Source organism: Heterodontus francisci, chromosome 36 (genome assembly GCF_036365525.1).
Source record: "Heterodontus francisci isolate sHetFra1 chromosome 36, sHetFra1.hap1, whole genome shotgun sequence".
NCBI classification, from domain to species: Eukaryota; Metazoa; Chordata; class Chondrichthyes; order Heterodontiformes; family Heterodontidae; genus Heterodontus; species Heterodontus francisci.
In genome coordinates this window covers 7057705-7084094 of record NC_090406.1, presented here as the reverse complement: position 1 = coordinate 7084094, position 26390 = coordinate 7057705, and the positions used below count along the sequence as shown (strand labels likewise).

Sequence of the window (26390 nt, the reverse complement as noted above, 5' to 3'; positions counted from 1 at the left end):
CAGTCAGAGTTGGCAACCCTTGCTGACACCCCAACATACAGAGCCATTCCCTTGCACAGTCACATCCCTATCTGCCAGCTCAAATGCTCTGCCCAGCCAAGCCCATCGAACCTGTTCCCCCATTCAATTAGATCATGGCCGATGTATTTCTTAACCCATCTACCCACCTCGGTTCCGTATCCCTTAATATCCTTGCCTGATTAAAATCTAGTAATTTCAGCTTTGAAATTTCCAATTGACTTCCAGCCCAACAACTTTACCGGGGGAGATGGTTCCAGATTGCTGCTACCCTATGTGTGATAGAAATGCCTCCTGACATCACTCCTGACCAGTTGGTTCTAATTTTAAGGTTATGCCTCCTTGTTGTGGACTCCCCGCATTAGAGGAAATAGTTTCTCCATATCTAGACTATATAGTCCTTTAATCATCTTCAAACTCCTCAATTAAATCGCCCCTTTGGAACATTTGTGTTAATAAATGGCTGTATTTTGATTTAAACCTGTGTTGACTGAATTTCAGTGTAAATTTATCATAGGATGCACACATTGCACTGACCCTTCCACAGAATGAGAAATCCTGTCAAATACTCTCCACACTTGCTCACCTCCCTGTCAAACCAAAGCCTCCTCTCTATGGTCCCCAAAGAGGTTTTCTCGCCTCATGTCTGGACCTGTTGTAGGATAATTGATAGAGAATGATCACTGAGATTAGTCAATAACCCCATGGTTGTTGTATCTTGTGACTATCAGGATGGTAGAAAGTGAACTAGGTGGACCTTGTTCGTTTTTCGTCCATCAATACCTATGTTCCACACTGATGCAGAGTCTGACCAATCATATTTTCCATTCTCACAGAGTTTCAAACACTTCTCATACTTCTTTTGGAAATCAAAAGCCTGCCAACAAGTTAGATTGGTCCATCTGACATCGCCCAGTTAAAAGTTCAACATCTCACCTCTGGTTCCTAGAATGATGAAATGGCCTCCTTCTGTAACCATTCGGCCCATCCAGCCCATGCCAGTTCTCTGCAAGAGCAATTTAGTCAGTCCCACTCCCTGCTCTTTCCCCATAGCCCTGCAATTTTGTTTCTCTTTAGGTGCTTATCCAATTCCCTTTGGAAAGCCACGATTGAATCTACCTCACCATACTCTCAGGCAGTGCATTCCAGACCTGAACCATTTGCTGCATAAAAAAGATTTTCCTCATTTCGCCTTTGGTTCTTTTGCCATTCACCTTAAATCTGTGTCCTCTGGTCCCTCGACCCTTCCGCCAATGGGAACAGTTTCTTTGTATCCACTCTATCCAGGCCCTCATGATTTTGAACACCTCTATCAAATCACTTCTCAACCTTTTCTCTAAAGTGAACAGCCCCAGATTCTCCAGTCTATCCGTGTAATGGAAGTCCCTCATCCCTGGAACCATTCACAAATCTGAAGAGGTTTCCTTTCCCCTCCCTTCCCTTAGGCCGTAAGTTCTGGAATTCCCTCCCTAAACCTCTGAGTTGCTCCTTAAAACCTACCTCTCTGATCAAACTTTGGTCACCTGTCATAGTGTCTCATTATGTGCTTCAGTGTCAAATTCTGTTTTATGACGCAAAAGTTGTTATATAAATGCAGATTATTTCTGTTGTTATAGTTGACCTGGAAGTGACTAATGCTGACACTGGGAGCCTGAAATGCAGAGTTGCATCCCACAGAATTGATGTCCCTCACTTCATGTTATTTATGGGGGTGTATTTCTCACCCATCCACTTCCACAGCATGTTAGTGGTTGCTGTCTCTTTGTAAGGACAGTAGCAGTAAAATTCCAGGAAGAGCTGGTCAAAACTTCACTGCAGAAGAAGAAATTTTTTTTCTGAGAAATAACTCAAAAACATAATAGAACAAAAAACAGAACAAAACCTTTACTTGGTGAATCATACAGCACAGAAGGAGGCCATTCAGCCCATTGTGCCTGTGCTGGACCTTTGAGAGAGCTATCCAATTTGTCCCACTCCCCTGCTCTTTCCCCATTGCCCTACAATTTCTTCCTGTTCAAGTATTTATCCAATTCCCTTTTGAAAGTTATTATTGAATCTTCTTCCACTGACTGTCCCATTCAGCCAGCCCTTTAATTAGCCTGGTGTACCTGCAGAACCTGCTGTAGTTCTAGGAATTTGAAGACTGTAGGATCCTGACTCCTATAATAAGAAAGGGAAAGGAGGAAGATTCTGTTTCATACATATTAACGGCTCGGATTGGGATGCACAGGGCATAATTTCAAAGTTTGTGGAAGATAACGAAACTCTGAAATGTACTAAACAGTGAGGAGGATTGGTGAAATGGGTAGACAAATGGCAGATGAAGTTTAATGCAGGGAAGTGTGAAGCAATTTCATTTTGGTAGGAAGAATGAGCAAAGGCAATATCTACTAAATGGTATAATTTTAAAGGGGGTGCAGGAGCAGAGAGACCTGGGGGTGAACCTACACAAAGTTGGAGGACCAGTTGAGAAGGCTGTTAAAAAGCATATCGAATTCCTGGCTTTATTAATGGAGGAATAGAGTACAAAAGCAAGAACGTTATGTTAAACCTTTATGAAACACTGGTTAGGACTCAGTTGGAATGTTGGATTCAGTTCTGGGCACCACACTTTAGGAAGAATGTCAAAGCCTTGGAAAGGGTGCAGAGGAGATTTACAGGAATGGTACCAGGGACTTCAGTTATGTGGAAAGACTGGAGAAGCTGGGATTGTTCTCCTTAGAGCAGAGAAGGTTAAGAGGAGATTTGATAGAGGCATTTAAAATCATGAAGAGTTTTGCTGAAGTAAATAGAGAAATTGTTTTTACTAGGTAACCAGAGGACACAGATCTAAGATAATTGGCAAAAGAATGAGAGACAACAGGAGGAAACTTTTTTTACAGCGAGTTGTTGTGATCTGGAATGTGCTGCCTGAAAGGGTGGTGGAAGCAGATTCAATAAGAATTTTTAAAAGAGAATTGGATAAATACTTGAAAAGGAAAACATCTACAAGGCTATGGGGAAAGAGCAGGGAGTAGGATTAATTGAACAGCCATATTAAAGAGGCCGTCATATGAATGATGGGACGAATGGCCTTCTGTGCTGTGTCATTCTGTGGTTCTATGAAATGTCTTGCTTATGAGCCAAGTCCTGTCCCCTTGTCTCCATCTGTGGGCTACAGGTTCTTCTGGCAATGGGCCACTGTCTGGCAACTCACCCAAGTCGGCATCCCTCATGAGTGAGTCAGTGTTGACAAGCTATTCGACCTTGCAGTGCACCACAGCCAATCCTGGTCTTGTCCTCCAGCAGCCTGGGTGGATGGGCCCATCCCAGCAGTGGTCATTGGACAGCGATCAGGAACAGTGACCCCTGGCTGACGTCCTTTTCTTCATACTTCCCTCGCCCATGGGCCAATTGTACAGCTTGTTTGCTGCCTTCAAGCACTTGCTGGGAATAGAATGCGGGGCCGCTCAGTGTACATAGATTAGTCCTTCCTTTACCCTTGGGGCCCTGGGGAATCTCAGTCCATTGCCCCACCCCTCCCCCCCCCGAACCCAATCCCTGGTGTCTGATCTAGTTGAAGCCATTCAGTGACATTTCAGGAATGTCTTACCCATGGAGACATTGTGGGGGAACATATTGGCCCTCAGTTCCCTTGCTAGACTGACCAGCTGCACTGTACTGCACATGGATTATACCCTTATGAGGAATGGGTCCATCTGCATTGGAGGTGGAGAGAATGCCATTGCTTTGGCTATAGCTGCCCAGTGTGTTGACAGACTGGGTGAGAGAGGGGTCGTGGGAATGGAATTGCTTGTTTCCGTTCGTAAACTTAGATTGCAGGGACTGACTAAATATAGTTACTGTCAACCAGGAGCAACCACTTAATCGTCTAGTAAAAATTGTTTGGAGCATAGAACTGTAACATCATTGTGCGAGTATGGCAAATGCAGCATTGTAAAGCTTTGTATACTTATCCTTGACTGTTCGCGGCTACATGTTTTCCAGTATTCCATTCCTTTTTAATTTAAGGTGTCGGCCTAGGTTATGTACCCAAGACCTGGGGCTGCATTTTCCCTGCGGGCTTCCACCGTCAGGCTCAAATGGGGGTCAGAAACCTGCACTGTGTGGGAAACAGTCACTCACGTGTTTTTTCCCCGAATTGGCCAATTAATGGCCAGAGGGCATGCTGTCGAAGCTGGAGGGCCAATAGGAGGCCCTCCAACTTGGAAGCAGCAGCAGGATGCCATGACAGGTAAGTGAGGGAGAGGGTGTCCAAATTGGAGGCACCCTCTCTCCAACGTTTTGAAATTTAAAATAAAAAATAGATCCAGTGCCAGGCCACCATTGTGTGAGTGGTTGGGAGAAACTCTCCAGAGGACAACCTGCAGCTGCAGTTGAACCCCGACAGGCAGGGGGGCCTCTAAGCCTGCCTGGCACGATGCCTCCCCCCCACCCATCTGCCTGCTGCTAGGAAGCTGCCTCCAGGCAGCTCCACTGTCCCCTGCCACCTGCAGTGACATGGAGGCCGACTGGAAAATCCAAGTCATCCTCTGACAATTGGCCTTAAGTAGCCATTAACACGGTCAGTTGGCTACCTGTCACTTGCAGGTGGGTATCCCTGCCACTCCCCGCCACTTCCCCACCCCGCCCTCCAATCCCTCCTCCGGGCAAATGGGCAGGATGGAGCCAGGGTGCTGGTATGTCCCTGGCGGTGCCTAAGTATTCAGCCCCTGGAGTGGGGCTTGAACCCACGACCTCCTGACTCAGACTTGGACGCTACCGACTGATCCAAGCTGTTGATTTCTTTTAGAATCCCTCAGTCTTGCAGAGATAGGGAAGGATGAGGAGGCCATGGATGGATTTGAAAACAAGGTCAGCGGGCACCCAGTGAACAGGACTTGGTGCAAGTTGGGATATGGGCAGCAGAGTTTTGGATGAGCTCAAGTTTATGAAAGGTGGAAATTGGGAGACCGGTCAGGAGAGTGTTGTAATATTCAAGTCTAGAGATAACAAAGACACGATTTAAGGTTTCAGCAGCAGATGAGGCAATGTCAGAGCTGGGCAATCTTACAGAGGTGGAAATAGGCGGTCTTAGTAATCGAGAGGGTATGTGGTCGGAAGCTCATTACGGAGTCAAATATGACAGAAAGGTGGCTAACAGTCTGATTCAGCCTCCAATAGTTGCCAGGGGGAGGGTTGGAGTAGGTAGCTAAGGAAGGGAGTTTGTGGTGGGGACTGAAGACAATGGCTTTGGTCTTCCCAATGTTTAGCTGGAGGAAATTTCTGTTCATCCTGCCCTGGATGTTGGATGAGTAGTCTGACAAATCAGAGACAGTGGCAGGGTCGTGTTGTGCTCTATTGTGCAGAGTAGGATTGCCAACTCTGATTGGGCAGCTCCATGGAGGTTTCATCACATGACCTCCATTTCCATTCCCCACCCAATCAGCCATTGCCCCACCCCACACCTCCAATGTTTTAATAAATAAAAGCATTCAAAGAAAATGAATAGAAAAGCTTTTATTAACACCTTTATGTTTTTAAGATCTGGAATGTGTTGCCTGAAAGGGTGGTGGATTTGGATTCAATAGTAATTTTCAAAAGGGAATTGAGTAAATACAAGGCAATGGGGAAAGAGCAAAGCAAGTCTTGGCACAGACATAATGGACTGAATGGCCTCCTTCTGTGCTGTATCATGCTGTGATACTCCTATTATATTTCTCCTGGAGATGCTCACAGCATCTTTAATTCTTGGAGAACTTCAGGACAATTCTGGAGGATTGGCAACCCTTAATGCAGAGGACTCCTTTCTGTCTCTCTGCGAGAAAGCTCGCGGCTTTGAGCACAGTTGTGAACTTTGAGCAAACCCAGTCTTGCATGTGGACCGACCGCCTTCTTTCTTCTAACGTGCCTATTTATCTTCTGGTTTTCATTCCTCCAAATTACTGGAAGGCTAGGCCCAAAACCAGACTTTGAAGTTCCAGAACTCTGCCGATAATGATCCCTAAAGCAGGGCAATACAGATGAGAATGATTAAAGAACTGGAAGCACAGATACAGCAAAACATAGCCCGTAGTTTTGGTAATAGCAGGCTTTTTTTTTCTACGATAACAGAGCAAAGAAAGTTATAATTAGCAGCATGCAAGATAAATGATTGACCTTCCTATCAGCAGATGCAGGCTTAAAGAGTTTTGTCATGCAGGCCCCCACCTGCCAAGAATGAGGCACATTAATTTTGTCATGGACGTTGATTTTAAACTGTTACTGGAGTGAAGAAAGGACTTGTTAAATGGATCAGCCATGGCTGGAAAAGACATTTGCATATTAGCAGACGGTGCTTGGAAGGACAGAGGACCATTCCCTGACACATTCAACCCACAATGGACCTTGATCACCAGGTATTGTGTGGAAGAGGAGCATTCCAGAGACTGCTAAGGTGATACAGTCCAAGATGTGGTCAGACCAGTTCGTCACATGACTAACCTGCTTGGCAACCTGGGTTTTTCTGAATTGTACAAACAGTTTGAACATAGAAAGACTGTCTGCTCCCATCTCTTTCTCACAACTCTCTGAATCCACTGAAGACACATGAACCCCAAGAGAGAAAAGTCTGCTACAGTGAACAAGATTTAAGAAGACTACTTGGCCCCAACGAAAAGCAAGATCTACCTACAATCATGGACTCTACAGTGAGCTCAAAGATCCGTAACAAAAACTCTTCAGATATTGCCTCAAATTTTTCCACTTTATTTTTCTTCTGCACTTTTCTGTCTCTATTTGCATGTGTGTATCGCGTATGCATACTCGCATGGGCACGTCGTGTATGCGTAGGCGCCAACCGAATTAGAGTTTAAGTTTAATAAATTTCAACTTTTCTTCTTTAAACTTAAGAAAGCCTGTTAGTGCTGGTTTCTTTGCCTTATAATTGAAAAGTGGTGAACAAGGATTCTCCAAGGGGGAGCTAAAAACACGGTGTGTTTAAAATTAAACCCTGTTACAGTAAGACCAGGTGAAGGCTGAGAGGGAACCCTAGACCTCTTTCTCACCTGGTCATAACATTTTGTGTGAAGTTCCTCTGATCTCTATTTTAACCCAGGTGTCCATTTGTTGTTTCTATTCTGGCCCTACAACAGGTCCTATCTCGAGTCCCTCGCATGAGTTCTTGAGTCAATTGCAAAGGAAGAGTAGCTGAAGTTGGTTTGCCATCATCTTCCTCACAGGTTTTATCTTCAGGGTATCTTTTATATAATGTGTACAGCACAGAAACAGGCCATTCGGCCCAACTGGCCCATGCTAGTGTTTATGCTCCACATGAGCCTCTTCCCATTCCTCTTCATCTCATCCCATCAACATATCTTTCTGCTCCTTTCTCCCTTATGTGCTTATCTAACTTCACCTTAAATGCATCTATGCTGTTTGCCTCAACTACTCCCTGTGGTAGCAAGTTCCAAATTCTCACCACTCTCCGGGGAAAGAGGTTGCTCCAGAATTCCCTATTGGATTTATTAGAGACTATCTTATATTACGGATCCCTAGTTCTGGTCTCCCCCCACAACTAAAAACAACTGCTCTACATCTACCCTATCAAATCCTTTCATAATTTTAAAAACCTCTGTCAGGTCACCCTTTAGTCTTCTCTATTCTAGAGAAAAGAGCTCCAGCCTATTCAATCTTTCCTGCAATTTACCCTCTTTTTTTTTATGTAACGAGAGGCCAATTTGCTTAAATGCGTGGGCCGTTTAAATGCTTTTCAATTCTATCTGTCTAGAAATGAACCCCAGTGCTTTGTTTTTTTTTGTATGGCCTTGTTAACTTACATTGTCACTCGTAGTGCTTTGTGTATCTGTACCCACAGATTTGCTGCTCCATCCGATTTAGACACTTATTTTCCGATGAATATGTGGCCTCCTTATTCTTTCTACTAAAATGTACCGCCTCACACTTCCCTATAGCTAACCTTCTGCAAGGTTGGTTGCAACCAAGGCTAAAGAGCCCCATCTACCCTTATGATAAGAAGGGGCTGGTGGGGCTTCCCCTTCCCATCAGATGTAAGTGCCACCCCATCCTCCTTGCTCCCCCTCTACCAGTGAATATTCAGGGACATGTTACAAACCCCAGTCACTGGGGCTGTGTGGAGTGGGGATAAAACCCTTTGAGGTGGGGAATGCTGCCCCTGAGCCACTGGTCACTCCGAACGGCTGTTACTCCTCCACGAGATGTCAACGCAGTAATTAGAGATTCTAGTCTCCTCCTGGGAGTGGGGTTCGACCCCTTCACCTTTTGATTCAAAAAGAAAGAAAGAACTTGAATTTCTATAGCACCCTTCACAACCTCAGGCTATTCCAGAGCGCTTTACAGCCAATGAAGTACATTTTGAAATGTAGTCACTGTTGTATTGTAGGAAACGCGGCAGCCAATTTGAGCACAGCAAGCTCCCACAAACAGCAATGTGATAATGACCAGATCATCTGTTTTGAGTGATATTGATTGAAGGATAAATGTTGGCCAGGACTCTGGGGAGAACTCGCCTGCACTTCTTTGAAATAGTGCAGGTGGAGTCTTCTGCCCTGAGAGAGCAGACGGGGCCTCAGTTTAGTGTCTCATCTGAAAGATGCCACCTCCAACACTGCAGCACTCCTTCAGTGCTGCACTGCGAGTGTCAGCCCAGGTTTTTGTGCTCTGAAGTAGGACTTGACCCCAGAGCTTTCTGACGCGAAGGTGAAAATTATACCATTAAGCCAACAGCTGGCTCCAATGCATGTGTGGACCTCTGTCTTTTAACTGGTTTAGTACCAGAGGTGAGTAGCGAGAGGGATGTCATGTGGGTTGCTTTATGAATGTGTGTTGCAATATCAGGACCAATTATTTCAAAAGCCCTTACAAGCTGCTCAAGCTATTTGCTCTAGATGTTAATGACCTCATCATAAACCACCCTCGACCCTACATTATCCTACAGTTTAGTTCACCTGGGGGATAGTCATTATTCTACTTGTAGTCTGCCTTTAAATTTCAAGCTGCAGCTCATGTCCGTGGACTGCTGGGAGACTAGAGTCAGCTCCTTACTCTCTGATACATTGTTTTATCAAGGCCCTGTGATATTTTTAGTTCTGTTTATGATATCGCTAGTGTTTTATTTATTTACTGTCAGTTATTTATAAAATCTGGCCGTGGTCTGCTTCCGTGAGACTCGCTGCCTCAATGCTGTGTTGGTCCCTTCTTCAATCCATTCAGAGATGCGGGATTAGTGGGTGGACAGAGACGTCCTGTCCAGACTTTGTCCTGTAATTCCCAAGAAGCAGCACTCTGATCTCTCGACCCCCTCTTTATTTCACCAGCAGGGTCACATGCCTGTGAAATAATAGCCAATTCCAACAATGTCTTGGACTAGCCGAGCTCCCCTGGCAGCCCACTGCAGAGAGTCATGACCAAGGCCCTGTCTGTGCTTTCAGGTGGACACTGTTTCAAAGAAGAACAGGGGAGTTCTCCCCAGTGTCCTGGCCAATATTTATCCCACGACTAATATCCAAAATCAGATTATCTGATCATATATCACATTGCCGTTTGTGAGATCTTGCTGGGCACAAAATTGGCTGCCATGTTTCCTGCATTCCTAAAGTGATTACACTTCAAAATAGTACTTGATTGGCTGTAAAGCACTTAGGGATGTCCTGGGGTTGTGAAAGGTGCTATATAAATGCAAGTCTTTCATTTTTAGTTATATTGTATTCAGTTAAATACCAAAACAGGGCTAGTGGGAAGTCAAGTTGTTTGAAGAATAGAAGTTTTCAACAGTGCAAATTAAGAAGCTGGAAGTTGTAAAACTGGGACACTACAGTGCCACCACTGGTGGGAGGGTCTGATTACTGCGTGATGTGTTTACATAGGCAGATTCTATTATAAATGTGGACATAAGAATTTATAACAGAGTGTAGCAACAGAAGTAAAGTTTGTCGACAGAAAGTGCATGGAGACATAGGTTTTTAATATAATCCAGCTTTTATTTGAATGATGATTTTATGCATTTTTTTGCAGTTATCAGGGAGAAGCATGGTGATACTTTCCATTTTGGACACTGGGTGTCAACATCAAACACTCCCAGGGCAGGTACAGCACGGGGTTAGATACAGAATAAAGCTCCCTCTACACGGTCCCCATCAAACACTCCCAGGGCAGGTACAGCACGGGGTTAGATACAGAGTAAAGCTCCCTCTACACTGTCCCCATCAAACACTCCCAGGACAGGTACAGCACAGGGTTAGATACAGAGTAAAGCTATATATCCAATTCCCTTTTGAAAGTTACAGTTGAATTTGCTCACACCACTCTTTCAGGCTGTGCATTCCAGATCATAACAAAATTCAATTCATTGCATAAGTTATCAGTTCCCTTCCTATTTCCTGTGGAGACATAATGCACTTCAGCGATTATGTGCATGAGCGTCATTAGTTATTTGCATTAAAGTGCCCCTTCTGGCTACATTCCTGTATACTGATTTGCATATTTTATCACGGTTCTGTGTCCTGTTCTAACCAGCAGTGACCGGCATCTTCCTGACCAGAGAAGCAAGCATCGCAGGGTACAAAACCCTGGCAGATCACAAGCACAAAGATCATAAAATAAAATGCTTCACTATGTTTGGGGTCTCGGGGCTGTTCCATGATATTCTCCTCCTCCACCCCAGTTGATTTTCTCCCCTTATGTAGATGTTTTGGACTTTGTTTGAAGAGTGAGTAGCAGCCAGCCATCTAACTCTGGATGATATCGCACATGGGGCCAATCCTGCTCTTCATAAAAAGAAGGAAACAAATTGGTGATTGGGTTGGTACCAACCTGTATATAAAAACTGAGTACAGTGCTCTGCATACAATGCTCCCTGTACATCACGCTGTATATCAGATACCGTGTATAACACTGTGTGCAACGCTGGGTGTACAATGGTCAGTGTATAATACAAGTAACTCGGTATATATTACACAGGCGTGACACATTTTGGTGTATTTTTTGTTATGGAATGTGGGCATCACTGGCAAGGCTGCACTTGTTGCCCATCCTGAGTAGATGATGGTGGGCTGCCCTCTTGAACCATGGCAGCCCTTGTTCTGATGGAGCTCCCATGATGGCAAGTAGGGAATTCAACAATTTTGACCAAACGAGGCTGAAGGACAGAGGTATATGTTCAGAATGGTACCTGTCTCAGAGAGGGGGTGGGGAGGGTGTGGGGGGGGGGGTTGGTGTTCCCATGATATTGCTATCATTTTCCTTTTTTAAAAAAATAGGCTTGCATTTATATAGCGCCTTTCATGACCGTCAGACAACTCAAAGTGCTTTAGAGCCAATGAAGTACTGACACTGTTGTAGTGTAGGAAATGCAGCAGCCAATTTGGGCACAGCAAGCTCCCACAAAGAGCAATGACCAGATAATCTGTTTTTGTGGTGTTGATTGAGGAATGAATAGTGGCCAGGACACCAGGGATAACACCCCTGCTGTTCTTCAAAATAGCACCATAGGATCTTTTATATCCCCCTGAGAGGGTAGGTAGGGCCTCACTTTGTTGCCTCTGAAAGGCAGCACCTCCAACAGTATAGTGCTCCCTCAGTACTCTATTGGAGTGTTGGCCTTGATTTTTATGCTCAAATCCTGGAGTTGGACTTGAACCTGGAACCTCGTGAGTTAGAGGCAAGAGTGCTAATCGCTGAGCCACAGCTGACATTCCACTGATATAGGTTTGTAGGGATGGGAGATGCTGTTGTAATAAATTATAGAACACAGTACGTTATTAAGGTCTAACACTGCTGTATATTTTATTTCATTCTTTTTTGAACAACATTCCCTTTACCATTACAATTATGCATTTTCCAATGCAATATATAATCCTCCTCTCTTTATCAAACACATCCTCCAGATTCCTGTGATTAATGCTGTGAGAGATCCCAAATATACCATGAAATATCCCAGAATACTATTGACTTGTTTAGTCACTTTAAATCAGTGGTCTTGATAACACATTGTGTACAAGTGCAATGCCCCGGGAGATAATTTCAAAATTGTCAACCTTGTTTTCAAATCCCTCCAAGGCCTCTCCCCTCCCTAATCTCCTCCAGCTCTATAACCCTCTGACCTCTTGCACATCCCCAGTTTTCATCACTCCAACACTTTCGGCCGTGCCTTTAGCTGCCGAGGCTCTAAGCTCCAGAATTCCCTACCAAACCTCTCCACCTCTCTGCCACTCTCTCCTCCTTTAAGATGCTCCTTAAAACCTACCTCTTTTGACCAAGGGGGGTTCTGATGAAAGGTTCACAGCCCTGAAACAGTAACTCTGTTTCTCTCTCCACAGATGCTGTCAGACCTGCTGAGTATTTCCAGCACTTTCTGTTTTTATTTCTTTTGACCAAGCTTTTAGTCACCTGTCTTAATATCTCCTTATGTGGCTCAATGTCCAATTTTCTTTGATAATGCTCCTGTGAAGCACCTTGGGATGCTTCACTAGGTTAAAGGTGCTATAGAAATCCAAGTTGTTGTTGTTATGAATGGATAACTTCCTTTTTGTATATTGAGCTTCTTGAACCACAAGCTTTATCACATGAGCAAAGCATCACCACCTTCTCTGCCATCCCAAGCCAACATCAACCAATTGATGCAACATTAACACTTAGAATTTCCACCACACTGTGGCTGATATAAAAATAATATTGTCCAGGGCCTTCAGTTTGGACTCGGGCTATTATCCCTTCACTCAACCATTTGAAAGAACGAAAGGTGCAAAAGGCAGTGAAAATTGGAAAGCACATTGGGTCACATTTAGAATCATAGAACGTTATGGCACAGAAGGAGGCCCTTCGTTCCATCTTGTCTGTGCCAGCTCTTTGAAAGAGCTATCCAATTAGTGACACTTGCCTTCTGTTTCTCCACAGCTCTGTAAATCTTTCCTTTTCAAGTATTTATCCAATTCATTGCCCATCCCTCATTCCCCTTGGTGATGGTGGGGCCTCGTGCTTGGATCACCCCAGTCCGTGTGGTGAAGGTATCCCCTCAGTGTTAGCTAGGGAGTCAGGAGTTTGAGATGCAGTGCGATGAATATTGTACTGGGGTTTGCTTTTGGTTTTCAGTGTTCTGCTGCTAAATTGAAGCTTGCAGGCAAGTTATTTCCTGACAGTAACTGGGATAAATTGCTGTACATGTCTCGGGCTGGCTCAGGCTAGCTGTGAGCGACTACAGTAATCCCATTCGTGACCCAAAGCCCAAGTGACATCAAGGGACTATGGGGACAGTTTCTCTGCATCTGTCTTCTCCCTCTCTCCCCCTCTCTCCCTCGCTGACGCAGTTGAGCCTGGAGAGTTTCTGAAGGAGCTGCGGTTCACACATAAATATTTCAGTGTTTGTCAAACAAACATCCTCATTCCCCACAGTTTCCCATACTAGCAAGCAATGAAAGCAGCAACCAAAATCTGGCTATGTAAAAAGCTGCATGATTTTAGCTTTTTTTTCTGTCGCTTGGTCTGTTCAATAACAACGGCAACTTGCATTTAGATAGTGCCTTTACTCTACTAAAAAAATCCCAAGGTGCTTCACAGGAGCGATTTATCAAACAAATATTTGATGCCGAATCACATAGGAGACTTTGGGACAAGTCAAAATGGTAAGTTTTAAGGAGCACCTTAATGGAAGAGGGAGAGGTGGAGAAGTTTAGGGAGGGAATTCCAGAGTTTAGGGCCCAGGCAGATGAAGGCATGGCCACCAATGGTGGAGCGATGAATGAGGCAGGGTATCGCTAGGACTGTTTTGAAATTTTAAGAAAAGTTCTTCACTAACTAACTCCCTTCCACCTTCCTGGTTGTCTTCTCCGTTTTGTCCTGAAGAAATTCACCCTCACCTGTCCTCTAAGTACCTCTAAGGCTCTCCGAAATGGTGCAGGAAAAATGGGGAGCCCCTGGTAACACAGCGCTATGGAATCCACGGGCATTTGTGAAGTCTCCTGCTTTTTCATACAGCCAGTCTGTCCTGTTAGACAGTATATGTTGGCAGCCGGTTCAGCTGGATTTGTTTACACACACAGACACACACGCCACACCCGTACACGTGCATACATTCTCAAACACATGGTGGACTTCAGTTATTTAGTTAGATTGGAGAAGCTGGGGTTGTTCTCCTTAAAGCAGAGAAAATTAAGAGGAGATTTGACAGAGTTGTTCATAATCATGAAGCGTTTTGATAAAGTAAATATAGAGAAACTGTTTCCAGTGACAGAAAGATCACTAACTACAGATTTAAGGTGATTGGCAAAAGAACCAAAGGTGACATAAGGGTCGGGATTTTACAACCCCCCAGATGTCGGGGGTCGTGGTGGGGGTGGGGGGGCCAGAAAATGCCTCCAGCAGAGGCCCGCCATGGTCCTCGATACCAGGAAGGCCAGGCCCGATATTGCCACTGCTGGCTGCGAGGCCTCATGGCGGCCCCTCCTCCCACCGCTCGGCGACAGGACCAAAATCCTGCATATTAAAAAAAATGCAAATAAATGAATTAATTACTTACTTGCTCCCACCGTCTGTTCCGCTCCAATATTGGTGCCAATGGCCGGCACTCCCGTGCCTTTGGATACTTGTCTGGGAATCTGAGGCGTGCCACTGGCGAGGAGGGGGTAGCAGGTAGGTTATTCAGTCCGGGAGGGGGTGGGGAGTGGCATCAGAGTGATTTGATCGGTGTAGGGGATGATGGGAAGGGGTAAAGATTAAAGTTTGTGAACTTTGTTGCGGGGGAAGGTCAAGTGCACAAGGTTTTGGGGAGGGAGAGAGGGCAGGTACTTAATTCTGTTGTTATTGGGGGAGGCGGGAGAGGGTCAGGATCAAGTCATTCAATTTCTTCTAACAAATGTGCCTTTAAATTTTAAATGGTAATGTAGGGCTCGAAGCCCTTTAAAAATGGCATTGGCACTTGTGCAGTGGTGCCTGACACCATTGCCGGAGACGGACAGCCCGTCCCTGCCACATTATCGCGGGGGCAGGATGACGGTCCTCTCTGACCATTTAAATGAGCTCCCCGCGGACTACAATTTTTGGCTTGTGAAATCCAGCCCAAGGATAACCTTTCTTATGCAATGAGTGGTTAGGATCTGGATTGCACTGATGGTGTGATGGATACAGATTCAGCAGTAACCTTCAAAAGGGAATTGGATAAATACTTTTGAAAGAGAAGCAAATTGCAGGGATACGGGGAAAGAGTGGGAGAATGGGACTAACTGAATTGGCTCTTCAAAAGAGCTAACACAAACTTGATGGGCCGAATGGCCTCCTTCAAGGCTGTACTATTCTATGATTCTGGAGTATCACATTCAATTTTCCTGGTCTTTGCTCACTTGGACACTAACAGCTTGGCTGCTTGTGCACGACATAGAATACGCAGTATAGAGACTGGCCTCTTACAACAGCACAGACCAGTTGTGTTTTATACTCCACATGAGCCTCTTCTCACTCTAATGAACTCTCCTCAGTCTACTCACAATATCCTTCCACCTGCCCCCCCCCCCCCCCCCACCTCCGCCACTGACTCCCCCCCTCTCTCAATTCCTTTCACCCTTGTGCATGCATCAAAACTCCCCTTAAGCATTTGGTTTCAGTGCCCATTTGCTGGGGGATGGGAAATTGGCCAGAGGTGAATTCTCCTTGTGAGTGTGGTCAAGCACCCTGGTGACACTGGCTCTTAGGGTTCACCTAATTAATGCTGGAAATACTCAGCAGGTCTGGCAGCATCCGTGGAGAGAGAAGTAGAGTCAACGCCCCAGGTCAGTGGTCAGTTTTTGTATACAAAATTATGAGGGGCAGTGATAGGTTAGATAGGAAGAAACTTTTTCCCTTAGTGGAGGGGTCAATCATCAGGGGGCATAGATTTAAGGTAAGGGGCAGGAGGTTTAGAGGGGATTTGAGGAAAAATGTTTTCACCCAGAGGGTGGTTGGAATCTGGAACGCACTGCCTGAAGAGGTGGTAGAGGCAGGAACCCTCACAACATTTAAGAAGTATTTAGATGAGCACTTGAAATGCCATAGCATACAAGGCTACGGGCCAAGAGCTGGAAAATGGGATTAGAATAGGTAGGTGCTTGATGGCCAGCATAGACACGATGGGCCAAAGGGCCTGTTTCTGTGCTGTATGACTCTATGACTCAGTGACCTTTCAAGGACCATCAAATGATCAATCAAGTCAGCAAAAATGATTGGCAGCAAATTTAACCAATAGTGATATTATTGTCAATTTGAATCCCAACAAACCCCCCCACTCCGCACCCCCATTCTCCAAATTGAATTAGAATTAGAATTAGAACATTACAGCGCAGTACAGGTCCTTCGGCCCTCGATGTTGCGCCGACCTGTGAAACCATCTGACCTACACTATTCCATTTTCATCCATATGTCTATCCAATGACCACTTAAATGCCCTTAAAGTTGGCGAGTCTACTAATGTTGCAGGCAGGGCGTTCCACGCCCCTACTACTCTCTGAGTAAAGAAACTACCTCTGACATCTGTCCTAAATCTATCACCCCTCAACTTAAAGCTATGTCCCCTCGTGTTTGCCATCACCATCCGAGGAAAAAGACTCTCACTATCCACCCTATCCAACCCTCTGATTATCTTATATGTCTCTATTAAGTCACCTCTCCTCCTCCTTCTCTCCAACGAAAACAACCTCAAGTCCCTCAGCCTTTCCTCGTAAGACCTTCCCTCCATACCAGGCAACATCCTAGTAAATCTCCTCTGCACCCTTTCCATAGCTTCCACATCCTTCCTATAATGCGGTGACCAGAACTGCACGCAATACTCCAGGTGCGGTCTCACCAGAGTTTTGTACAGCTGCAGCATGACATCGTGGCTCCTAAACTCGATCCCCCTACTAATAAAAGCTAACACACCATATGCCTTCTTAACAGCCCTATTAACCTGGGTAGCAACCTTCAGGGATTTATGCACCTGGACACCAAGATCTCTCTGTTCATCTATACTACCAAGAATCTTCCCATTAGCCCAGTACTCTGCATTCCTGTTACTCCTTCCAAAGTGAATCACCTCACACTTTTCCGCATTAAACTCCATTTGCCATCTCTCAGCCCAGCTCTGCAGCCTATCTATGTCCCTCTGTACCCTACAACATCCTTCGGCACTATCCACAACTCCACCGACCTTAGTGTCATCCGCAAATTTACTAACCCACCCTTCTACACCCTCATCCAGGGTGTATTTTTGTATTGTCAGCAAATTTGGATATATTACACTCTGTCCCCTCCTCCAAGTCATTAATATAGACAGTAAATAATTGTGACCCTAGGACTGATCCTTGTGGCACTCCACTAGTTACGTCTTTCCAACCTGAAAAAGACCCATTAATCCCGACTCTGTCTTCTGTGAGTTAACCAATCCTCAATCCATGCTAATACATTACCCCCAATACAGTGAGCTCCTATCTTGTGCAATAATCTTTTATGTGGCATCTCATGATCTAACTGAATTGCGTAATAGACTTGAAGGAATGAATGGCCTACACCTGGTCCTTGCTCAGCAGTGGTAAGGAACTAGCCAGGTTAAAATTTGTATGCAGAAATCCTCACCCACATAACAAAACGCTGGAGTTCCGGTGCACTACAATGCCATGCTGCTAGTGGTGACCAAGTTAGCAGTTGAGATCACTATTAACTGCTCCTGCAACACGCTCAAAATTAGTTCACTGAAATCAATGTGTTTAAAAAGAAAACTGAACATCTTGTGACACTCTCCTTCATGCTCAACCTCCTACCAGACCAGTGCTTTCTGGGATAGTACAATTACCCTAAGAGAACATTTCTCTCCCAGACTAAAATCTCCAGGCTTTCATCATCCAATTCTAGGGTACATCATCCAACTGGCATTTTCCCTCAGTCCAACACCAATTAACTCTCCTCTTTTCTTCTCCACCTAAGGTGTCGACTCACAGTTGGGCACAGTTCCACCCTCCACCAACTTGCTCCAAGAGCCCTCTTTCACAAGCAAGGATAGACTGAATCAGCAGGCAGTCAAGAATAATTCTCCCTCCACTTGAAATGTATTGCTTTTCAGCATTGGCTATGATGTTAAGTGGAACTGATATGGTCAATGGGGAAACTATTTCAGCTGGCTGGGGAGGCTCGGACGATGGGGCACAGTCTAGAAATCAGAGCCAGATGTTTTAGGAGTGGATTTAGGAAACACTTATATACACAAATGATGGTAGAAGTTTGGGACTCTCTACCGCAGAAGGCAACTAATGCTGGATCAATTGTCAATTTTGCTTATGATTATTCTCTCTCGGGTTTTATGATGTGACTCATGCTAATAAAAGTTGCACAGTAATTTATTCCCCATTTGAAAGTCCTTCCTTCTACATAAGATTTTGAGTTTTATATTATTTTTATTTAAATAGCAAAAACTTGCAGTAATTTGGGAGGTGGAGAAGTAGAGTTTATTGGACCAGAATATACAACTGTGTCAGCCAACGAGTTGGAGGCAGGATGGGACTTACAGCTGGACTCTCAACAGTCAGTCTATTTTACAGCAAAATCTATTTACTCCTCATGATTGAAGCAGGGTGATTTCTCCAGCATAATGCAGTGAGTGGAGGATAGTTACAAATTATGTGTGTAGAATCAATCCCAGTCACTCAGAGCAGCACTCTGTGGAAATCCTGGGTATAGTGCTGTGGCTATAAGCATCCTAGGAAGTTTCCCTGCAGAACAAGAAGTTGGGAGACTCAAAATTGAGATGGCTTAGTGGCACCACTGGTAGGATGGTGTAATTATAACGTGACATGTTTACATTTACAGTTTCCATTATGAATAAGAATTTATGAATGTGACAATGCTGGTTTTACAGACAGAATTACATGCAGATGTAATTTTTTTGAATATATTATAGGGATGTAATTAATTACAATGTGTATTTATTCCCCCACTCCCCCAGGTAATGATAAAAAAACAGTTCTGTACTTGGATTTGAAACGTCAAAGAGACGAAATTGTTAGACGAGTCGAGAGTGAAAAATGGGGAGAAAGAAGATACAGATCTCCCGGATTGTTGACCAGCGGAATCGACAGGTATGGAACTCCCTGTGGGGAGGGAATGGTGCAGTCTCGAGCCCTGTCCACAAACTGATCCTTGTCCATAACTGACTTCCCTGTCTGCTTTTCCTACCCTTTCTCTTGCCGAGTTGTTCTCCAGTATTTCATGTGTAAGCCCAGTGAACATTGGCAAGCTATTTGGCAGTGGTGGGAATCAGTGCCAAGTCAACACCCTTGCACACTCTAGCTATACAGTGATCAGGAGTGGGGACCTTGGCTGATTCCCTGCCCCTTCCCGTTCCAGAACCTCTCAGGCCAACGATGACCACTCTCTTAAAATACTTAAGATGACAGCTGCTAACTTTGTATACTAGGCATTGAACCTGGAAGGCTTTGTACGGCACTGGGCACTAAATTTACCAAATGACTCAGCCAACAGGTTGCCAACACACTTTAAAAAAAATTGTTCCCTGTCCTCCTCAATTTTTTTTTAAAGCATCATCCCCTTCCCATTATGTCCGTAACTATTGTTGGACTTCTGCCTGTGTTATTCCGCCATTGGGCACCTGGAGGCACAAGAGAGCAGACTGGGCAAATCTGGGTTTTGGTTTTCTCGGCTTTGACGACCCTATCAAGGTCGCGAACTTTGACCTAGGGCAAACAGGTCAGGCGTCCCTTGCATCCCGTTGTTTCGTGGTGACATGAGGGAACATCAGGTGTCGGGGAAAGTGCCCCACATCAAAAAAAGGAGGCAACAGATTTAAAGAAGGAGCTTCCTTGGACTCTTGACTGCAGAAATTGTGGGAAGATGCACTGTTGGGGGTGTTTTCCTGGATTGACACCAAGACTTCACCAAGGGAATGTCGGCCATCTGTTCATGTGAGGGTCGGAGGCGGAATTCCCAGATTGCCAGCATAAATCTAAAACTAAAACAGGAATTTTCACTTCAGTTGAGAGGTGTTAAGCAATAGAAGACAGGGAGCTTTCTATTTCTGTGAAGAGAGGGGTCATGCCCTGGGTTGGCGATAACAGGGGCACCGTCACCATATTAGGGAGTTTCTGGTCAGGTCAAATCCCAGGAGAATCCCAGAATAGATCGCTCCATGATCCCAGTTGAAATTCCACCTTTTTGCCGATCATGGAATGCTAAAGTGATGGGAGAAACTCTCAGAATAAATTGCATCGAATTCTACAGCACAGAAACAGGCCATTCATCCCAACTGGTCTGTGCTGGTTTTTATGCTGCACACGAGCCTCCTCCCACTCTACTTCATCTCACCCTATCAGCACATCTGTCTATTTCTGTCTCCCTTGTGTCTATCTAGCTTCCCCTTAAATAAATCGCCTCAAATACGCTTAGATTTATTAGTGATTATCTTATATTTATGTTTCAAGTTCACTTCAGATTAAAAGTTACTAATCTACCAGCTCCTTCCACGGCTTCATAGATGAGTACACTACCCGGCATGGCATTGGGCCACACACCCCAGAATGTGCCAGGGTTTCTCCCCTTCCCTCAGCTGGATCAGCAGTGGCACAGCTGCAGTAACTGGGCCACCTGGACACCAGAGACCGAGAAAGACACAGCCAAAGACTCTGCCCCCAACCTCCATCCAGTGGAAAGTGCAGATGCGTGGGCTGCCATTCACGGTCGAATAGTCTCGGACACCTAGTTGCCTATCACATTGTAGTTTGTGGGAGCTTGCTGTGCGCACATTTGCTGCGCATTTCCTTCGTTACAACAGTGGCTGCACTTCCAAATATTTAACTGGCTGTAAAGCGCTTTGGGAGGTTGTGAAAGGCACTATAGAAATGCAAGCTCTATTTCTTTTTCTCTAAATGCCCTTTTGGCCCAGGTGAAGCTCCTGAGGGGCCACCCACTGTTTTCAAATCATTTAAAAAGAAACGACAAACAGATTTGCATCAGATTTGCCTAATCTCTGGTTGTGAGTCAGCAGATCACAAGACTGATGAGTCAGTAACATTCAGTCAATGGTGTAAAGTAGTCGAAGCTTCTCATAGGTGAATTCCCAGGCACGGGTAATCACTCGCCACGTGCAAAGTCTCTTCTTTCTCTTGGCTATCTTTGGCTTGTGGTATTCTCATTAAAGAATCGGTTTCAGTCCCTTTTTATTTAATATTGAATCAATTTTTTTGTTTATGAATTCACACTGTCACTCCGAGAATTCTCTATCGCTGGCTATACAAAACAAATTTATATATCTTTATAAAAGCAAAATACTGCAGATGCTGGAAATCTGAAATAAAAATAAGAAATGCTGGGAATACTCAGCAGGTCTGGCAGCATCTGTGGAGAGAGAAGCAGAGTTAACGTTTCAGGTCAGTGACCCTTCATCAGAACATCAACTTCATATAGATTTTTACCTGTTCTCGGGCAGTGTGCATCGCTGGCAAAGATCAGCCAGTTGCCCTGAGAAGATAGTGGTGGCATGGGTTTGATACAACTGACCACGTCAAAGGAAGTTAAGACTCCTAGTTACAGTCAGCCATAGCTCAGTTGCCAGCACTATCACCTCTTGAGTCACAAAGTTGTGGGTTCAAGTCACACTCAAGTGCTGGAGTGTGATATTTTAGGTTAATGCTCCAGTGCAGTACAGAGGAAGTGCTGCACTGCCAGAGGTGCTGTCTTCTTAGATGATAAGTTAAACTGAGGCTCTGTTTCCCCTTGGATGTAAAAGATCCCATGGCACTATTTCAAAGAACACAGGGGAGTTTGCCCTGGTATGCTTGGGCCACTATCTATCCCTCAACCAACCCCACTAAAAAAAAACAGATTATCTTGTCATTATTACATTGCTGTTTGTGGGAGCTTGCTGACAAATTGGCTGCTATGTTTCCTACATTACAACAGTGACTGCGCGTCATTGGCTGTAAAGCATTTTGGGATGTCTGGTGGTCATGAAAGGCACTATATAAGTGTGAGTCTGTCTTTTTTTAGCATAGGACTGGAGTCACATATAGGCCTAGACTGGGTAAGGATGGTAGGTTTCCTTCTCTAAAGGACGTTAATGAACCAGTTGGGTTTTTAAGTCATTCCAGGCACTAGTTTCTTATTTTCAGATTTCTTTTTTGAAACCGAATTCAAGCTCTCAAGCTGCCATGGCGGGATTTGAACTGATATTGTCTGGGATATTATTGCAGGTGTCTGGATTACTAGTCCAGTAGTAACTGCCTCTCCACTTTGCTCAATTAGGGCCCCCAACTCTGGTTGAAGATATTCCTGGATAGTTTCATCCTGTGTCCAAGGGCTCCAACTGGTCAAATAGCCTTTTCTCCCCCATCACCAATATTTTTTTTACACCTAATAAACAAAATGTGTTCAAAGAAAATTATAAAACCACACATCTATTTTTAATGCCTCTACGCTTTTTTCTCTGGGATTTACTCTCAGCGGAGTCCATGCGATTAACCTTTAATTCCTGGAGACTCCATGACCCCTCCAGTGGAGGGTTGACAACCCTACAATAACAATTCGCACTTAGATAGCACCTTTAATGTAGTAAACTGCCCCAAGGCGCTTCTCAGCAGCGTTATCCGACAAAATTTGACACCGAGCCACGTATGGGCAGGTGACTGAAAGCTTGGCTAAAGAAGTAGATTTTAAGGAGCATTTTAAAGGAGGAGAGAGAGGCGGAGAGGTTTAGGGAGGGAATTCCAGAGCTTAGAGCCCAGCAAGCTGCAGGCCTGGCTGCCAATGGAACGATTAAAATTGGAATGCTCAAGAGGCCAGAATTGGCAGAGTGCAGAGATCTCGGAGGGTTGTGGAGCTGGAGGAGATCACACAGACTTTTTGACCAATTAATTTATGCAGTAAGCATTGATTTAATACAAGGTTTTTGTCACTCTTCTCTCCTCTCTGAGCCACTGACTCATACTGGGAAACGGTTGCCTGGGTGCTGTCTAAAATACACCAAATGATGCAGACTCTGCACGGGAGCAGAGTAGACAGTTGCACCCGTGCATTCTGTATCGTCAGGTTCCTGCTGTACGTGCGAAACCACAGTCACACAGCAGGGGCCTTGTTGTGGTCTGATGCCAGCCCGTTGTGTTATTGTCTCCTTGTCACCTCATCTTAGTGTGAAATTATGAGAGACGGTCAGAGAGGAGATTCAGTCTCCTTCATTGTGGCACGGTCTGCACCTGTTCATCTCTAAAGGTGGTCGGAGAATCCATTTATAGAATCTCTCAGTACACAAGGAGGCCATTCGGCCCTGTGTGCCTTTGCTGGCTCTTTAAAAGAACTGTCCAATTAGTCCTACTCTGCCCTGCTCTTTTCCCCCGTAACCTTGCAAATTTTTTCCCTTCAAATATTTCAAGTCCTAGGCGTTTATAATATCTTTACCCTTCCTCCATAGGGGCAGTTCAATAGAAGCTAAAAGCACTTGAAAGTTCAGAGAGTTCCTGTTCTCTAAGTTTATTCCCGCCCCTCCTGAAGGAGGTGACTCACATTGGGGCACAGTTCCATAGCCACTGGCAGGCTTTCATCCTTTGTTCGAGTGACTGTTCCTCATTCAGCCGACTAGACAGGGAGTGTCAGAAGTCTATTCAATCTGAGCGAGCTGGGCTTTCACTGATAAGTACCTGTTGGCCTCAGCTGGCAGAACCTCTCACCCGTGGCTCAGCGGGTAGCACTCTTGCCCTTGATTCAGAAGACCAAGGTTCAAGTCATTTAGAGACTTGAAGACAAAATCCAGGCTGACAGTGCCAGTACAATGCTACGGGGGTGCTGCAATGTCGAAAGTGTTAACTTTAGTGCGACTCTAGGTTTGCCTGTTCTGGTCCCTTGTGTGGATGGACATTAAAGATCCCACAGTGTTATTCAAAGAAGGGCAGGGAGGTGTCCTGGCCAGTATCCATTCCTCACCACCACCACTGATAGTAGGGTGACTGATCATTCACTTTATAGAATTGATATGAGACTGCGGAAAGCACAAAATGTCATTGCCTTCAAAGCCATTTGTTGCATGTAACAATCCCTGCTTTGAGATGTTTCTCAGATGTGGTAAAGTCTGACATAAGTTCAAGGTTTCCTATTCAAAGATTCACAGTGAGGTTGCGATTCTCTCCTTGCTGGACTTCCCATATGCGTTTCCTGCTGGACAGTGATCAGTGATTGATGCTTCTGTGAAGCACCTTGGAATGTTTTACTACATTAAAGGCGCTAGATAAATGCAAGTTTTTACTGTTGTTCCTATTTTACATGGTTCAGTACCACAAAAGGCTCTTCATCAAGCAGCAAGTGGGGGCCTTGGGAGTCTGTGTTTAACTTAAAGAAGAATCTTTGAGTGATTTTTGGGTGAATTCCACTGTTGGGGTGAATTCCGTTGCCTTGACGATAACATCACCAACCCCAAATGGCTTCTCTTCCCTCTTATTTCTCTTTGCCACCCCCACTTCTCCCTACCCTGATAAGCTTTCACCTTTCCCTCCTCGCAGGTGACCTTCACCAAGCGGAAGTTCGGCCTGATGAAGAAGGCGTATGAGCTGAGCGTGCTGTGCGATTGCGAGATTGCCCTGATCATCTTCAACAGCACCAATCGGCTCTTCCAATACGCCAGCACCGACATGGACCGGGTGCTGCTGAAGTACACGGAGTACAGTGAGCCGCACGAGAGCCGCACCAACTCCGACATCTTAGAGGTAAGGAGGCCGTCAGTCCTGGGGATGGGTCAAGCCATCGACCCCTCCATCTAACTCCAGTCAGTCCCAGTCAGGCCCTCTTCTAACTTGTCTTCACTGTTGGCCACGTAATGATGGATTGAGGGATGGGGCACTGAATTTTGGAAGTTGCTCAGGGTCTAAGTTGGACGAGGCGTAGAGTCTTCCATTCCCGCACGCCCCAGGACAAATCTTAGAGTTTTCCATTAACCACCCCACTTCCCAACCTGTAAAAATCTTGAAGTCTTCATTTCAATGTTTTTGGAGATGTGGGCTTCACTGACAAGGCTGCCATTTATTGGCCATTCCTTGTTTCCCTGAGAAGGTGGTAATGGGCCTCCTTCATGAACTGCTGGTTGCCGTTTGATGCAATCAAATGGCTTGCTTGACCATTTTGATTGGTTGTGAACAATAATGTATATGTTTAGTGGGAGTGGGTCTGAGTTGCCAACCCTCCAGGATTGCTCTGGAGTCTCCAGGAATTAAAGGTTAATCTCGAGGGCACTGCAGTGAACAACACCTGGAGAAGGATCATAGGGGACAATAACAAAAAGTATTATTCTATGAACATTTATTAGATATAAAAATATTGGAACTGGGAAAAAAGGTTGTTTGACGGACGGTCAAGTATTATCCAATCAAGTAATGAAAAGCATATTTGCTTTCCAATTGGCTGTGGGAAGGTGGGACACCAAGAATGGATGTGTCGGGTGGGTGAGGATCGGGCAGTTTACGGCAGGAAGTTACATGATGAAACCTCCAGGAATATGTCCAACCTGAGTTGGCAACCACTAACATGGGTGGGGAGTGAGTTTAAGAGCCTGTTAGTTGCCAAAACCAGAATCGTGTTTGGGTGAAAGATAACCTAAGGTTCAAATATTATGCCGAAGGCTTTCAGACCTGTTTCCAATGATCACGTGGGTTAGTGGGATTGTGTTCTATGTACCTATGCATGTACTAATAAAGTTCATTCAGAACTCAGCTGGTTGTTAATAAGGTTTTCACTTAGAGCACTGGGCTCTGATGAGGCCTAATGTGTTCTGTACAAACAAGACACCAACCTTTTCACATCAGGATGTTTAAATAATGATAGAAAATCATTTTGTGCAGCAAGTTCTAATCTCTGTCTTTTTCTCTTTTATGTAATTTGTACAATCAGCGGCAAAACAATTGCAGCTCAGCTGATGGTGGTTGCTCTGGATGTTGTTTTAGTGAGGAGCATTCAGAAAAACCAATAGGGAACATCGTCCTCTCTCGCTGCCACTTAGAAATTTAAAACATCAGGGGGTTGCCTCAACACGTAATCTGGATTTCGAGGGAGCATGTTTTGACTTGCTGCTCTTGAATTTTCTAAAGGACGAGTGGTCATTCTTAGATTCAGTAAACCTGTTTCCACGCCAACCAAGCGTTCTGTATAGAATCAGCAGGCCACATGTCTGAGATTGGGCCTTTCTCTTACCTAAGAACTCATTTGTTTGAGTCTCGAACGAGATAAAATGACAGAAACTTACAGGGGGCAAGGAGACCATTCGTCCTGTCGTGTCTGTGCTGCCTTTGAAAGAGCAGTCGTGCTTAGTCCCACATCCCCGCTTTTTATCTGTAACCCTGTAAATTCCTCATTTAAGTTCCCTGTCCAATTCCCTTTAAAAGTTTTTCATGATA

The 26390-nt window shown here is 44.9% G+C and overlaps 1 protein-coding gene across 1 annotated transcript in view; it reads left to right on the top strand.

The window, feature by feature from the left end:
- Nucleotides 1–26390, top strand: part of mef2b (myocyte enhancer factor 2b) — a 100305-nt gene that overhangs the window by 32069 nt on the left and 41846 nt on the right. Inside the window, exons 2-3 of the mRNA XM_068016070.1 lie at nt 18953–19085; nt 24507–24710. Of these exons, the coding sequence (XP_067872171.1) occupies nt 19032–19085; nt 24507–24710 (258 nt within the window). The 5' untranslated portion in view covers nt 18953–19031. The remainder of the gene's footprint in view (nt 1–18952; nt 19086–24506; nt 24711–26390) is intronic.